This window comes from Gracilinanus agilis, chromosome 2, assembly GCF_016433145.1.
Source record: "Gracilinanus agilis isolate LMUSP501 chromosome 2, AgileGrace, whole genome shotgun sequence".
Classification (NCBI taxonomy): Eukaryota; Metazoa; Chordata; class Mammalia; order Didelphimorphia; family Didelphidae; genus Gracilinanus; species Gracilinanus agilis.
The window spans coordinates 321,880,487-321,895,206 of NC_058131.1; the positions used below are offsets into that span (position 1 = coordinate 321,880,487).

Here is a 14,720-nt window from a genome sequence, read left to right on the forward strand (position 1 = left end):
GCCCTGTCGCTCCGAGAAGTCAACGTTCCATTGCGCTTGCGTACAGCTCTTGCTCTTGGGCAGAGTGGCGGCCTGGTCTAGATCCTGCATCTGCGCATGCGCCATTGCGGTGCGACCCGGTAGCGGAGTTCAGGAAAGGGGAGTTCAAGGAGAGCCCGGTGAAACTGGGCCGCTTTGGAGCCCGTCCCTTGTCACTGCCGCCGCCATGCCAGGTGTGGTGGAGTTGCCCACCTTGGACGAGCTCAACGTACAGGAGGTGAGATCCTGCTCTCAGTGAGCAACTGACAGAGAGGGCATCCGAGCCCCGGCCCTGCACCTTCCGGGCCTGGCTCCTCTGAGCGTGCCCAGGAACCCTCTCGTAGGCCGTCCAGCCGTCCCACCCCTTTTCCTTCTACCCCAGGATTCTTTTCTCAGCCTCCCTGAATTCTCTTCCCTGTCACCCCGCATTTCTTTCCAGACATTCGTATTCTCTTTCTAATTATCCCCGCATTCCTTTCCTAGTCATTGCAGCTTTCTCTTTCCTTTCACCCCATTCTCTTCCTAGTTACCCCTCTTCACTTTCTAGCCACCCACCCTTCTCTCCCTAATCATACCAGAATTCTCTTTCTAGTCACCCATATTCTTTCCTAGGCACCTTTCATTCCATATTCAGTCACTCCTTTTTTGTTTCCAGCAACCACTGTATTCTCTTCCCATTCACCCTCTCCTTTCTTCTTAGCTTTCCCTCTACATTCTTTTCATATTGATCTCTATATTCTGGATCTTAGCACCCCGTTTCTACTAGCATCTTTACCCACACATTCTCTTCTCAGTCACCCCTCCACCTCTGTTTTCTTTCCATTCATATTTGCATGCTAGTTACCTCTCCTTTTCTCTGTACAGACCACTCCAAAGAATCCTCCCTCATCATACAGCTACTGTCTAAAAAGGCCTTGAGAACTCTCCTGGGGCCTAACTTCCCCATATCCCTACTTTTATTTTCTGATGATCACTCTTTGGGAGCCTGATTTGTAGACCCATAACAAATTATCTATTTCATGGGGGCAGCAGTGGCTGTCCCTATAGGGCAAGCTTCCCAACCTCCATTCACTCCCTCAACAAGTAATTGTTGACCTCTTCTTCCCTGTTCATCTTTCCTTTGACTCTCTACTAGAGTTGAAACCTTCCTATCCCTTCTCATTTCCCACCAAGAATGTTCCCCAGTACCCTTGGACCCTTTTCTTTCCACCTCTTCTCTCTAAGTCAAAAGCCTCTGATCCCTGCCAGACTTTCCTATTCTTTTAAAGACATAGCACAAGCCCCTAATTGGGAACCCTGGGGAAGACTCACTGTTAGCAAGAGGCACTATCACCAATCATCCTATTTTCTCTCTCGTAGGCTGTTGGCAGTCAGATGTTTCTATGTCTAGAAGTTGATAGGGTGTCTATGCATAGCATCAGGAGAACCCTTTTACTTTTGGGCAGTTGACAAAGACCTCAGACTCAGTAGATGTCACCTGTGTTAGTAGCCAATAGCAAAAGTTGGGCCGAAAGACCTGGGCATTATGGTTCTATTTCTGGCTGCCACAGATGACAGCCTGACCTTGCCTGTACTATGTTGGAGAAGAAAGAATCCCAGAATGGGAGTTAGGAGAACTCTGTCAGTATTCCTTTGGTTAATTCAACAAATATCTTAATTAAATATCAGAGCCAGAGCCAGGATGTATGTTCTAAGCAAGACTTGAAAATCATATGACTAAATCTGTTGTTCAGTTTTGCTAAACTTTATTTCTTTAAAAAAATTTTTTTGTTAGAAGAGATGGCTCATTGGATTAGTTGGTGGGGGAGGGGAGAGGAAGGAAAGAATATTTAGAATTAAAGGTGACTGAAAAAAATCAATATTTGAATAAAAATACAAACCATCACTTGAAATAAATGCTTCTTGACGTCACCTACTTTTTTAAGGTTGTGGAAAGTGAAATTTTTTGGCATGAATGAAAGAATTTTTGTTTGTTTTTGGTTATATTTAGTTCTGTTTTTTTAGGAATGTGGATAGGAACTAGACCTGTGATTTCATTAATAGAGGAACTCTTAGGTGAGGAAACTCCCTCTGTCAATGTTGGTCTATACCTTTTCTTCAATTTATATCTTCAGAGAGTTGCTGAGATTAAGGGCAAATGGGTTATTAGGTAAAGCCTGAATTTGAGGCCAGGTATGTTATACTGTAAAGGATTGTGAGGAAAGCAATCTGTCTATTTAAATTTTGTATTTCTCCGGTCACCTAACCCTATGCTCTGCATACAGTGTGCCTTTAAGTGAAATAAGTACATTAATAAATGACCTACTTTGAGGGAAAAAAAAAAAAACCTTACCTTCCGTCTTAGAATTGATACTAAGTATTGGTTCAAAGATAGAAGAGTGGTAAGGGCTAGGCAGTGAGGATTGGGTAATTTGCCCAGAGTAGCACAAGTAGGAAATAAATGACCTGCTTTTTAACCCTGCAGGGCTTGGTGATCAGACTTGGGTTTGAGTCCAAACTCTTAACACTTACTAGCAATGTGATTACTTTAAATAGGGCACTTAAGGTTTCCAACCCTCAATTTTCCCCATCTGTACCTCTGTCAATAAGATGAAGAGAGCTGTGCTGTCTATTTCAGAAGATGGTTGGTAGGGTAGTGTTTTCTAAAATCTTAAAAGTGCCATCTAACTGTGAAGTGATATTGTGATTATGAGAAGGAAAGTGGTACTTGTGAAATATTTAAAGACTTTTCATCCAATAAGAATTTCTGAGAAAAGGTACTGAATAATTGTGTGAGGATAGTAGGAAAACAACTATTAATGACTTTCAATTCAACAAATGTTTGTTGGAGTGTTGTCTGTGTTCTCTAGGTTCTGAGATAAATTCTGGACTGGGGATAAAGTCCTGGACCCTCCTCTCTTCTCCCTCTTTATTGTTTTCCTTGGTGATTTCATAGCTCCCATGGATTTAATTACCATCTTTATACTAATGTCTATCTAGCCCAAACTCTCTGCAGACCCTCCACCTGCTTTTCAGACATCTCAAACTAGAGGTCTAGTAGATGTCTTAAACTCAATATGTTCAAAATGGAACTTCTTTTCTCCTAAAACTTTCCCTGCTCCTATTTTCTTTGTTACTGTAGCAAGCAGCTCCATCCTCCTAGTCCCTCAGGATTGTAACCTAGGGAGTCATCCTGGACTACTCACTCTATCTGACAGTTTCTTTTCCCCCTAACCCTCCCCAAACCAATCTGTTGCCAAGGCCTGTCAATTGCAGCATTGCAACATCTGTCATGTATGCCTCCATATATGCCCCCTCTCCTCTGATAATGCCACCACTCTAGTACCTACCTCATTAACCACTCTAGTATCCTTATTACTTTTTATCTTGATTATTACAGTTGGTGGGTCTGCCTATCTCAAGTCTCTTCCCATTCCTGTCTATCCTCCATTCAGCTACTAAAATGATTTTCCTTAAGCAAAGGTTTGATTATGTCACTACCTACTCAGTAAATTCCATTGGCTTCCTATTGCCCCCAGAGTCAAATACAAAATGCTCAATTTGGCATTCAGAGCCCTTCATAACCTTTCCTTCTCCCATTTTTCAGTCGTCTTCTACTGACACATTACTTTTCTACTTCCCTGACACATAACTTTTCAATCCAGTGACACTGATCTCCTGGCTATTCTTGAAAGACACTTCATCTCTTGGCCCTGGACATTTTATTATTTCTTATTTATCCAATATATAGCTTGCTTTGTTTATACTTGTTTGCATGGTATCTTCCTCATTAGATTGTAAGCTCCTCGAGGGCATAGATTGTCTTTTGTTTCTTTTTGTATCCCCAATGTTTAGTATAGTGGCACATAGTAGGCATTTAAATGCTTATTGATTGATTGTTTTGATCCCAAATATAAATATCATTTTTCTCTCCCCCACCAAATCTGGCTCATATGAAAAGAGTGTGGCAGACAATTCTGTTATATTTTTGGCTTTTATCTTCCTGACCTTTGTCTTTCAGAGTAAAAGGCATTGGTCCAATTTGGAATTTGCAGTTGTGCTTCTACCAATTTTTTTTTTCTTAATATGAATCTGAATTTGTTGATGATGCTGATTATTTTCTGTGCAAACTTCAGAGACTAGAATCTTTTCCTTAGGAACATGGCATTATTTGACCATCTTGGCAATCTACATTTTTTTCCTTACCTTCTTTTTTTCCACAGCAAATATATACATAATTTCTATTTTAGTTTTCTTGTAATTATTTCTATAAATATTTCTCCTTTTAAAGAGGTCTTTTAGGGCTGTTGCCTATATTTGGAGACAATTTATATTCTGATTGACACAGTTATTAAGATAAGATGGCAAAACATTCATTTTCTCAAAAAGCTTACATCCAAATAGCATGAATATGATTAAAGAACTTGTTTTTATCCACAAATATGTGATTCTTCTAAAACTTTTCCTGCAGGTGAGTGTCAGTTCTGCTGTGCTAAAAGCTGCAGCCCATCATTATGGCGCTCAGTGTGATAAAGTCAATAAAGAATTTATGCTTTGCCGTTGGGAAGAGAAGGACCCAAGGCAATGTTTAGATGAAGGGAAACTTGTCAATCAGTGTGCTCTGGAGTTCTTCAGGTAAGGATTTCCCTATGTAAATATCTTTGTGCTGACGGCATCACTTTTATTTAATTCTACAAAATGCCTACTATATGAAAAGCATTATAGTAGGTGCTGGGGATACAAAGACAAAATAGACCCTGCATTCCAAAGACTTATATTATACTCGGGGTAAAAAACACAAAATGATTTGAGACAGGACCAATTAGCAGTGGAGGAGTCAGGAAAGGTATAGAAGATATGACACCTGAGCAAACCCTAAAGGAAGATAAAAGGATCATAGACTTAAGAGATATAAAGTACTTTATAAGTTATCTAGGCAGAGGCCAGCTGCAGCACTGCTCTGCATTCTGAACCTGATGAAAATATATTTGGAAAATATTTAATAAAATAAATAAAAATAAAATAGGCATTAGATAATATTAATTTGAAGTTTTCTAAGTTAATTTCCCTGCAGGAATCCTTATGTTTAGTGGCCCCCATTTCAATATGAGTTTGATACCACTGATCTGGTGCAACCCTGTTATTTCACACAGAAGAAAGCCAAGACTGAGAGGTTAAACAACTTCTCTAAGAATGTACAGCAGAGTAGGGTTTGAACTTAGTTCCTCTCACTCTTAAGTCTAAAACTTATGCTAGAAATGAAGAGAATAATGCATTTTTAAGCTTTAGGAGTAGTTTGTATAAATCCATAGAGCTGAGAGATAGAATGTCAGTTTAGCTAAAAGGTATTATTTATAGAAGATAATAATGTAAAATAAGACTTTAAAGTTGCCCTGATGCACATTGGCAAAACACTCAGAAAAGGCAGCTATAGTGACAAATTTTAAAATAGGTGAGGAACTTCAGAGGGAAAACACAGTATGTATTTTCCATTTGTACTGTCTGTGCCCTTTATAATAATGTGGAATTATTATTTAGCTAATAATATTACACTAGCTTACCATATATAAATAGTAGCTTATTTCTCATTTAGACTTATTCATTTACAAAATCTTTCATTACTACAGCTCTGGAAGTGTGTAGTACAAGTATTCTGTCTTATCAATGAAGCAACTATGGCCTAGATAAATAATTTGGTCATGACTCAAACCTAGTTCTCTTGACTAATTCAATGGCTTTTCCTACTATATCACATTCATTTGTGAGACACATATAATAAGATCTGCTGGAATTAATTTAGGGAAAACTCTAAAAATCACTATAGAAATGGATGGTCTTTATTTTCTTAAAAGAGGTTCTTGACATAGTAATTTCTTAAGGTTTAGGTATACCATGTTCCTTTAGTAAAAGTTTCTCAGCTTTGTCCTTTGGTGCCTGAAATCTTTCTTGGGAGAATGCCATTAATCCTGAAAATGTCAGAGGCTGGATTAGGTTGTATAGATTTTAAGGTGACAGGGATGAGCTTGAAGTCACGAATAACCTTCGGAGACCGATTAAAACTGTCCTAAATCATGGAACTATAGAATATTAGTACTAGAAGGAACTTTAGACTATTTTGTGCAGCCTTCTCATTTTACAAGTAAAGAAACTGAGGCCGCAGTAATTAGTGGCAGAACCAGAATGTGAACCTGGTGTCCTGATTCTTAAAGGTGCAGTACTCTTTCCACTGTATTATACATTCCTGGATTTAAAAAAAAAAACAACAAAAACACTAGTGTTCCTTTTCAGAGTTACCCTGAATTGACTTCTACCATTATCAACATACTGGGTAGAGGTACACCTTCTATTAAATTTGTTCTGTTAAAAAGTCATGAATATATTATAACTGGATTTTTTTTTGACTGCATATTTCTTACAAGGAATTTGTTTTCTTTCCTGGTCATTGGGGGAAGTATGAGGGCTACAAGGCAAGTTTTGTTCATTGAAATAAGTTAAAAATAAATAAGAAGCACAATATAATCAAATCCTACATTATACTTTCATTTAACTGGTTACATAAGATAGAAACCTGATAGCCACACTCTAAGGGTGCCCTTGATCCCTAATTAGAGTAACTCCCAAGAGCCTCTAGTCTCCTTGCCATTTCAATTGGAAGTTGTTCTTAAGAAATAAATTTGCTTCCCTTTAAAGTTTGACCTCATATTATATTCAACAATTCAATTAAAAATTTATTAACTCAGTAGTACAAAGCATCATGTCAGGTAGAATGCCAAGGGTGGGTTCAGAATATAAGAGAATAGCTTCATTTGGGTGCGTGTAAGGAAATAGAATAAGAAAGAGGGTTCAAGGCACAGTTTAGGTGGCTCAATGGATAGAGAGCCAGGCTTAGAAATAGAAGGTCCTATTCAAATCTGTCCTCAGACACTTCCTAGCTGTGTGACCCTGGACAAGTTACTTCACCTCAATTGCCTAGCTTTCAATACCCCTTCTGCTTTGGAATTAATACTTAGTATTGATTCTAAGACAAAGCAAATGTTGAAAAGAAAAGAAAAGTATTAGAGCTTAAAAATTTAGAATGGTGCCATGCTTGTGAGATATGCTATAGGTAAATGCTTCTTGTTCAGGTATGGTCCGTTCCAGTTCTGAGATACTGTGAATCAGTTTTGCCTGCCAGCTAAATTTCTGAATTTACTCATTTGGCAATAGGAAGTCACACTAAAGATTTTTGAGCATAAGAGTGACATGACTACATCTCTGTTTAAGAATTATTTTTGTAGCAGTAAAAAGAATGGATTGGAGAGAGAATGAAGGTAGGGAGACCTTTTAGGAGGCCCTAGTTGTTAGGAAAGGCAATATGCTCCGACTAAGCTGGACTTAGAGGTAGGAAATGTTCACATCCCACCTTTGACAGCTACCTACTTGGTAGCAGTGTGACCAAAGGCAATTCACTTAATATTTCTAAGTCTCAGTTTCCTCATCTGTAGAGTCTATGCAAATTAAATGTGAGTTATTGCAGTAGTCTCTGTGGGTGTCATGAGGTCTTTTACTAAGGTAATGGTAGTAGGAATAAAGAGGGAATGATTGTAAGCTATGCCAATAAATTGTTAATTGATTATTCTTGAAAGGGAAATGAAAGGGCAGAATGGAAGATAACCCTAGGTTATAAACAAGAGAGAATCTCAAGTCTTTCCCCCCTTTAGTCCATCCTCCACTCAGCTGTCAAATTGATCTTTCTAAAGAATAGGTCTGACCGTGTCACTTCCCTATTCAGTAAACTTCAGTGGCTCTTTGTCACCCCCCAGGATCAAATACGAAATCTTCTGTTTGGTTTTCAAATTGCTTTATCACCTGGCCCTCTCCTCACAACTCTGGCCTCCTTTGCTATTCCTGGAGCAAGATAATCTGTGTTCACAGCTTCTACAGGAATGGTTTCCCAGGCTCCCTTAATGTTAGTGCCTTTCTTCTATTGATGATCTCCAGTTTATTCTATATAAAGTTTGTATATTACACGTATGTAATAGATAAACATTTATCTATATATACACATGTGCATTAATTTCTAGATTTTGTTTCATGTTGTTTCCTTCTTTAGATTCAGCTCCTTGAGAGCAGGCTTTTACCTTTCCTTGTATCTCTAGCACTTAGCACAGCAGCTTGGCTCATAGTTGATAGTAGCCTTGGAGTTGTAGATACGTAACAAATGCTTGTTGACTGAGAGTAAGTGAATGATAGAGCTGAAGATTTAATTAATGAATGCAGAGAGTGGACATGTTGAGTTTGAGGTGCTTCGATGTCAATGGGACTTGCAATCGAATGCATGCAAGTCTAACACTTAAATTTTTCTAGGACCAGCTAATAATACTGTCTTATTTCCTACAGCCAACACCTTGTATATCTAGTATTATTAGGAATAGAATAGGATGGGGAGTGGGTAGGGGTGGGGAGGAGTAGATCGAAGGGGATTTACATTAGAGACTTTTTCAGTGGTCTAAACTTTTAAGCATCAAAACAGTTTTCCTTCTTTTATGTGGAAATCTCTAAAATTAAGTATACATTTTCTTATAAATAGAGAGGACTTAATGTAACATAACTTTTTCTTGATGATACACAGCTGTTATAATGTATATCAGTTGATACAACATTCTGTAAAATAAAGTGATTTTGTACTTTGACTTCTTATAGTATTTTTTTTGTAATATTACAGTCTTCTCTCTCGTGGTCATCATTGTTTCTTGCTACTCTTGACTTGCCTGCCACTGCTACTGTTCTCTGCACTCCCTCCTTTTGCTTCTTAATTTGCTATTTCTAATCTGCTCTGGTTTTAGGAACCAGATTAACTATATCTATTTGAATTGACTTGTATCAGGTATAAATAGGCTCCTTCTGAGAGAGATTTAGGGCCTTAATTCTGTGATAGATGTTTTAACTTCTCTGTGGCCTTTTAGTCCAATTTTCTGGTCCTTGGGCATCTTTCCAATAATAGACCTTGCTGCACAATCTAAGTTTTACTGCACAGAAGTATCACATAATAGAAAGAGTGTTAGATTTGGAATCAGGTCTGCGTTTTAATCTCTTCACTTCTTTTGATTCTTTGTTTCTTCATTTAAAAAAAAGGTAATGATATTTGCACTATCTCCCTTGTAGGTGTCTTTTGATCTAGCATTGAGATAATGTATATAAAGTATTTTGGAAATAAAATTTGATACATATATACACATCAGGATCATCATCATCATCATCATCATCATTACTATTATTGTTGTATTATTACCTACTACTTTTATCTCATTGATTTATCTAATAAACATTAATTCAGTGTCTTCTGGGTTCCAAGCAGTACATTAAGGATACAAAACCAAAAATGAAATAGTTTCTGTTCTGTTGGGAAGGATGACATGTTCACAGATTAGTAAAAACAGAATCAGTTGTGGAGATGAATGGGGAAGGCAAATAGACAGATCCTTTGTAGGAGATCGCACTTTTAGAGTAGTTGTGAAAGAAACTAGGGAGTCCTGTGAAGGAGAGGTATAGAAGTCATTTATTCCAGGTCTGTGTAGAGACGTGGAGATAGAAAACAATGTTGTTTAGGTCAGTATGGTGAGAGCAGAAAATGTGTGAAGGATATTTAATGTGTAGTAAGCCTGGAACTGGAGGCTAGAACCAAATTGTGAAGGATTTAGGTTGCAAAGTAATAAATTTTTCTTTTTTTAAAAAAGACATTGTTTGGGGGGCAGCTGGGTAGCTCAGTGGATTGAGAGCCAGGCCTAGAGATGGGAGGTCCTAGGTTCAAATCTGGCCTAAGCCACTTCCCAGCCGTGTGACCCTGGGCAAGTCACTAGACCCCCATTGCCCATCCTTACCACTCTGCTGCCTTGGAGCCAATACACAGTATTGACTCCAAGACGGAAGGTAGGGGTTTTAAAAAAAAAAAAAAGACATTGTTTGAAACTATTGGAGTTTCCTAAGCAGGAAAGGGATATAGTCAGATCTCTGCTTTTGGAGCATCAATTTGACACTTGTGTGGAAGACTGATAGAAGAGGGTTTTGAGTTTTATCCTAGAATGCCATCATTAATCATAGAATTTAGAATTGAAAAGGACCTTACATGTCACCTACCGCCCATCCCCCACTTAGTTTTACAGATGAGGAAATTGAATTTCATAGAAATTAAGTGATATTCCCACAGATTACAGTTACACGATTAGTGAACACACAAATAACAGAGCCAGACTTTGAACCCAAGTTGTCTGATATCAAATGCAGTCTTCTTTCTGTTTCATTATGTTGCCTCCATACTTTTTCACATACTTATCATTTTTCTCCCCTTTTTGCTTCCCAATAAGCTAACTTCCTAGTTCCTGCCTTTCAGGAGTATAAAGTTACACTGTGCTGAGCCTTTTACTGAGTATTGGACCTGTATTGACTATTCTGAACTTCAAGAGCTTCGCCGATGTCGCAAGGAACAGGCAAAATTTGACAGCTGTGTTCTGGAAAAACTAGGATGGGTACGCCCTGACTTGGGAGAACTATCAAAGGTAAAAGACTTGTAGTTTACCTTATTTTTGAACCAATCGTTGGGTAAAAGCAGGAGGACCAACTTGAACAGAAGTGGGGGAATATGCTTATTGAGCCTTTAATTGGCACTTTGTAAATATGGTGGACTTCCTGAAATCCAGGTGTGCAAAATTGAAAATCAAGTGGGTGATTACTCACATTTAAAGAAGAATTTTGTTTTATAGAAAGATCCCTTCCTAGAGTGCTTGCTTTCAAATCATTTCATTTGGGAGGAGTGGGGCAGAGGTAAGAGAGAAAGGAAAGAAAAATGAAACATTAGTAAGGCATGGGTAAGATTATGATATGTCAGTAGGAAAAATAATAGCTTATTATATGGAAATTCAGAAAACTTGGGGATTACTAGCAAATCACTTTTGCTGAGACTCAGTTTACCATTCTGAAAAATGAGGGAGTTAGATTAAATGAATCCTAATACTCTATACTACATATTCAAAAATGCCTTCTAGTTCCATCACGTGTTTTCAGAATCACTTCTAGCTGTAATATTTGCTAGTCTAAGGGTCTTTTCCTATAATGAATTTCAGGACCTAAGTGGACATCTAGCTTTACTGATACTTCAGAAAGAATTCCTTCTAAAATATACCCAACCACAGCTTATCCAGCCATTGTATGTGGACTTACTGTTGCCTGGATCAGCCTATTCCTGATCATTGGAAAGCTTTTCCTTATATCAAGCTTAAATTTGCATTTTTAAAACTTTCCACACATTGTCTTCTGGGGCTAAGCCCCCTATGACATTCTTTACATCCTTAGAAGCAACTATCGTAAACCCTCTACCCCATTCCCCCCCAATCTTCTCTTCTGTAGATCTTTCAGTGTTAGCCTCATGGTATAAACCTCAGATGAGTTCATCAATGTCCTTCCTAAGTCTGGTGGCCCGAACCAAACATAATATTCCAGATGTGGTCTGATCAGGGCAGAGCATAGGAAGACTTTTGCCTCCTTATCTCTGGACAGTTGTCTCTTTTCTGTCAATGTGGGTTTTTCATAACTTATTTTTATCGTCTTAAGCTTTCATTTCAGTGTCCTCATGTTTTATTTATTTATTTTAGATTTAGCGCTCTGGACTGTATTCTTATAGGACCATGTAATGCTTTTGTGTTCTTTCCCTATCCTCTTCCCTTGCCTCTCTCTCTTCAGTATGTCTTTTCTTTCTTTCTTTTTTTTTAATTTTTTAAACCCTTAACTTCTGTGTATTGACTTATAGGTGGAAGAGTTGGTAAGGGTAGGCAATGGGGGTCAAGTGACTTGCCCAGGGTCACACAGCTGGGAAGTGTCTGAGGCCGGATTTGAACCTAGGACCTCCCGTCTCTAGGCCTAGCTCTCAATCCACTGAGCTACCCAGCTGCCCCTCTTCAGTATGTCTTTTAAAACTTCAAGTTGGTTGAGTTCCCTATACATCGACATAGCTATATCATGCTTTTTCTTCCTCATTGGAATTTTCTCTCTGGGTCTCTAGAATTTCATTCTTAAGAGTTTCTTATGCCAATCATTTCCCCTGTATAATTTTAGTATGTGGATCATACTTATAAACTTTAAAAAATGAGTTCTCCCTAAAATCTAGAATACATGTCATACTATCCATACCTTTTCCTTATGGAGAATCTTCTCTAATAAATAACATATAATTAATCTATCTCTTATAAATAAAAATCTCTTAAGATTTTACAATTATATGAAACTATGATTGATCCCAGATTTTCTGGAACATATCCATGGTATAAAACAGGGCAAACATCTCATTTTATGGGGTATGATTAAAGAGTCATTTTTGCTCGTCACATACTTTAGAATGCATTATATGATTCTTACCATTTTGCAATGTTGGTGTTTTTCAGTTGCTTCTTAGTTTTTGAGTATATCATCTCTGCACTTTGTAGGAATGCTATCAGTGTGACCTTGGACAAGCCACTCAGCCTCTCTAAGCCTCAGTCCCTCATCTGAAAAATGAAGGAGTAGGCTAGATGGCCTTTAAGTCTTGTATAGCTCTACAGCTCAATCTTAAGATGGGGCATACTTTGGGAAGGTTCTCCATCTCCTTGGCTCTGTGACCAGTTAAATATGGTATAGAAATCCTATACGTAAAACTATTCTAATAATCGCTCTCAGTTCAGTGTTGCATTGTAGTTTACACAGTGCTTTCTTCCCCAAATCCCTTCTTGGGTAGGTTAGAGTATTATTATCCTGAGGACAAACTGAAGATCAGATCAGGGAAGTCACCAGCCTAAGGGGCCAACAGGTAGGTAGTAGGTTGGTAGAGTTGGATTTCCATCCCACATCTTCAGACTTCATGTGCAAGTCTCCCAGGAGCCAGCACACTACGATGTTCACAAGGACTTAAACTAGGAGTGGGATTAGAAAGAGGATAGAGAAGTCAAGAGGAAAATCAGTAGTTTTCCCCAGAGACAGCCTGTTGTGGTAGAGAATGTACTAGTTTAGAGTCAGAATACCTGGGTTCAAGACTTTTTTTGAATATCTATTGTGTATTCATGGAAAATTCATTTCATTTCTTTGGGATTCAGTTTTTTGGTCTATTTAATATGGAGGTCAGTTTTGATCATCTCTGAGGGTCTGTCACTTCTGATAGTCTGAGCAAAGCTCTTAGTCGAGAGAAACTCTTGTTCACATCTGGCTCCCACAATGACTGCTTGGATGACCGTGGGCTAGTCACAACCTCAGTTACCTTTTCTGTGGCAACTGCTTCAGGGGATTGTTGTGAAGAAACTATTTTGTAATTTTTAAAGCCTAATAGAAATGGAAGTGCCTCCTACTGCATACCTATTTCTTAAAACTGCATCTGCTTCTCTTCCTTCCCTTTCCAGGTTACAAAAGTGAACACAGATCGACCTCTACCAGAGAATCCCTATCATTCTAGACCAAGACCAAAGCCAAATCCTGTTTATGAGGGAGACTTGAAGCCTGCAAAACATGGTAGCCGACTCTTTTTCTGGAGCTGGTAGAAGAAGAATCTATATTTAAGGAGCTCAAGCTCAAACACAGCCTCAAGCAACAAGTACAGAATTAAGACTCCTGTCCAGCTTGTCTGCAGGACCAGCAGGTCCTTTCCAGGAAAATAAAAAAAGAAAACCTAATTTATGTGGCTTGGCATTGATTTTTTTCTAATTAATTAATTAATTTGAAATATTTTTCCGTGGTTACATGATTCATGTTCTTTCCCTTCCCCCTCCCATAGTCAACGAGCAATTCCACTGTTGTTTTTTTTTTTTTTTTTTAATTTTTTTTTAATTTTTTTTAAACCCTTAACTTCTATGTATTGGCTCCTTGGTGGAAGAGTGGTAAGGGTAGGCAATGGGGGTCAAGTGACTTGCCCAGGGTCACACAGCTGGGAAGTGTCTGAGGCTGGATTTGAACCTAGGACCTCCCGTCTCTAGGCCTGACTCTCAATCCACTGAGCTACCCAGCTGCCCCTCCACTGGGTTTTACATGTACCATTGATCAAGACCTATTTCCATATTATTATTATTATTTACAATAAAGTGATCTTTTAGAGTCTACATCCCCAATCATATTCCCATTGAACCATGTGATCAAGCAAATGTTTTTTTTCTACTGTGTTTCTACTCCCACAGTTCTTTCTCTGGATGTGGATAACATTTCGTCCTGGATCATTTATTTCATTGTTGCTAGTAGAGAAGCCTATTTCATTCCATTGTGCCACAGTGTATCAGTCTCTGTATACAATGTTCTCCTGATTCTGCTCCTTTCTCTCTGCATCACTTACTGAAAGTCTTTCTAGTTCATATAGAATTCCTCCAGTTCATTATTTTTTAGCACAATAGTATTCCATCGCCAGCAGATACCACAATTTGTTCAATTATTTCCCAATCAAAGGGCATCCCCTCATTTTCCAATTTTTTGCCACCACAAAGAGCGTGGCTATGAATATTTTCATGTAAGAATTTTTCCCTATTATCTCTTTGGGGTATGAACCCAGCAATGGTATGACTGGATCAAAGGGTAGGCAGTCTTTTAAAGCCCTTTGGGCATGGTTCCAAATTTTGGCATTTATTTTACACTGTGTTCTGATCCTCAGTAAAGATTGAAAGAAAATCACTTAATTTTATTATATTTTATTGAACCTTCTGACCTTTTAAGATGATTTCTCCTCCTTGTTTTTAGGCTCCTGG

At 38.3% G+C, this 14,720-nt stretch overlaps 1 protein-coding gene across 1 annotated transcript; it reads left to right on the forward strand.

The window, feature by feature from the left end:
• The first annotated feature begins 118 nt into the window (after nucleotides 1-118).
• NDUFA8 (NADH:ubiquinone oxidoreductase subunit A8) lies at nucleotides 119-13,664 on the forward strand. The gene is made up of 4 exons (XM_044661503.1): nucleotides 119-256; nucleotides 4,469-4,632; nucleotides 10,367-10,532; nucleotides 13,395-13,664. The coding sequence occupies exons 1-4, from the start codon at nucleotides 206-208 to the stop codon at nucleotides 13,530-13,532; spliced, it is 519 nt and encodes a 172-aa protein (XP_044517438.1). The 5' UTR covers nucleotides 119-205; the 3' UTR covers nucleotides 13,533-13,664.
• Nucleotides 13,665-14,720: the final 1,056 nt, after the last annotated feature.

Bases quoted from the DNA above. Each gene is read 5' to 3' on its own strand.
- NDUFA8 (XM_044661503.1), top strand. From the start codon at position 206: ATGCCAGGTGTGGTGGAGTTGCCCACCTTGGACGAGCTCAACGTACAG. The intron at 257-4,468 runs GTGAGATCCTGC...CTTTTCCTGCAG, and splicing joins ACGAGCTCAACGTACAGGAG to GTGAGTGTCAGTTCTGCTGT. The intron at 4,633-10,366 runs GTAAGGATTTCC...CCTGCCTTTCAG, and splicing joins TGTGCTCTGGAGTTCTTCAG to GAGTATAAAGTTACACTGTG.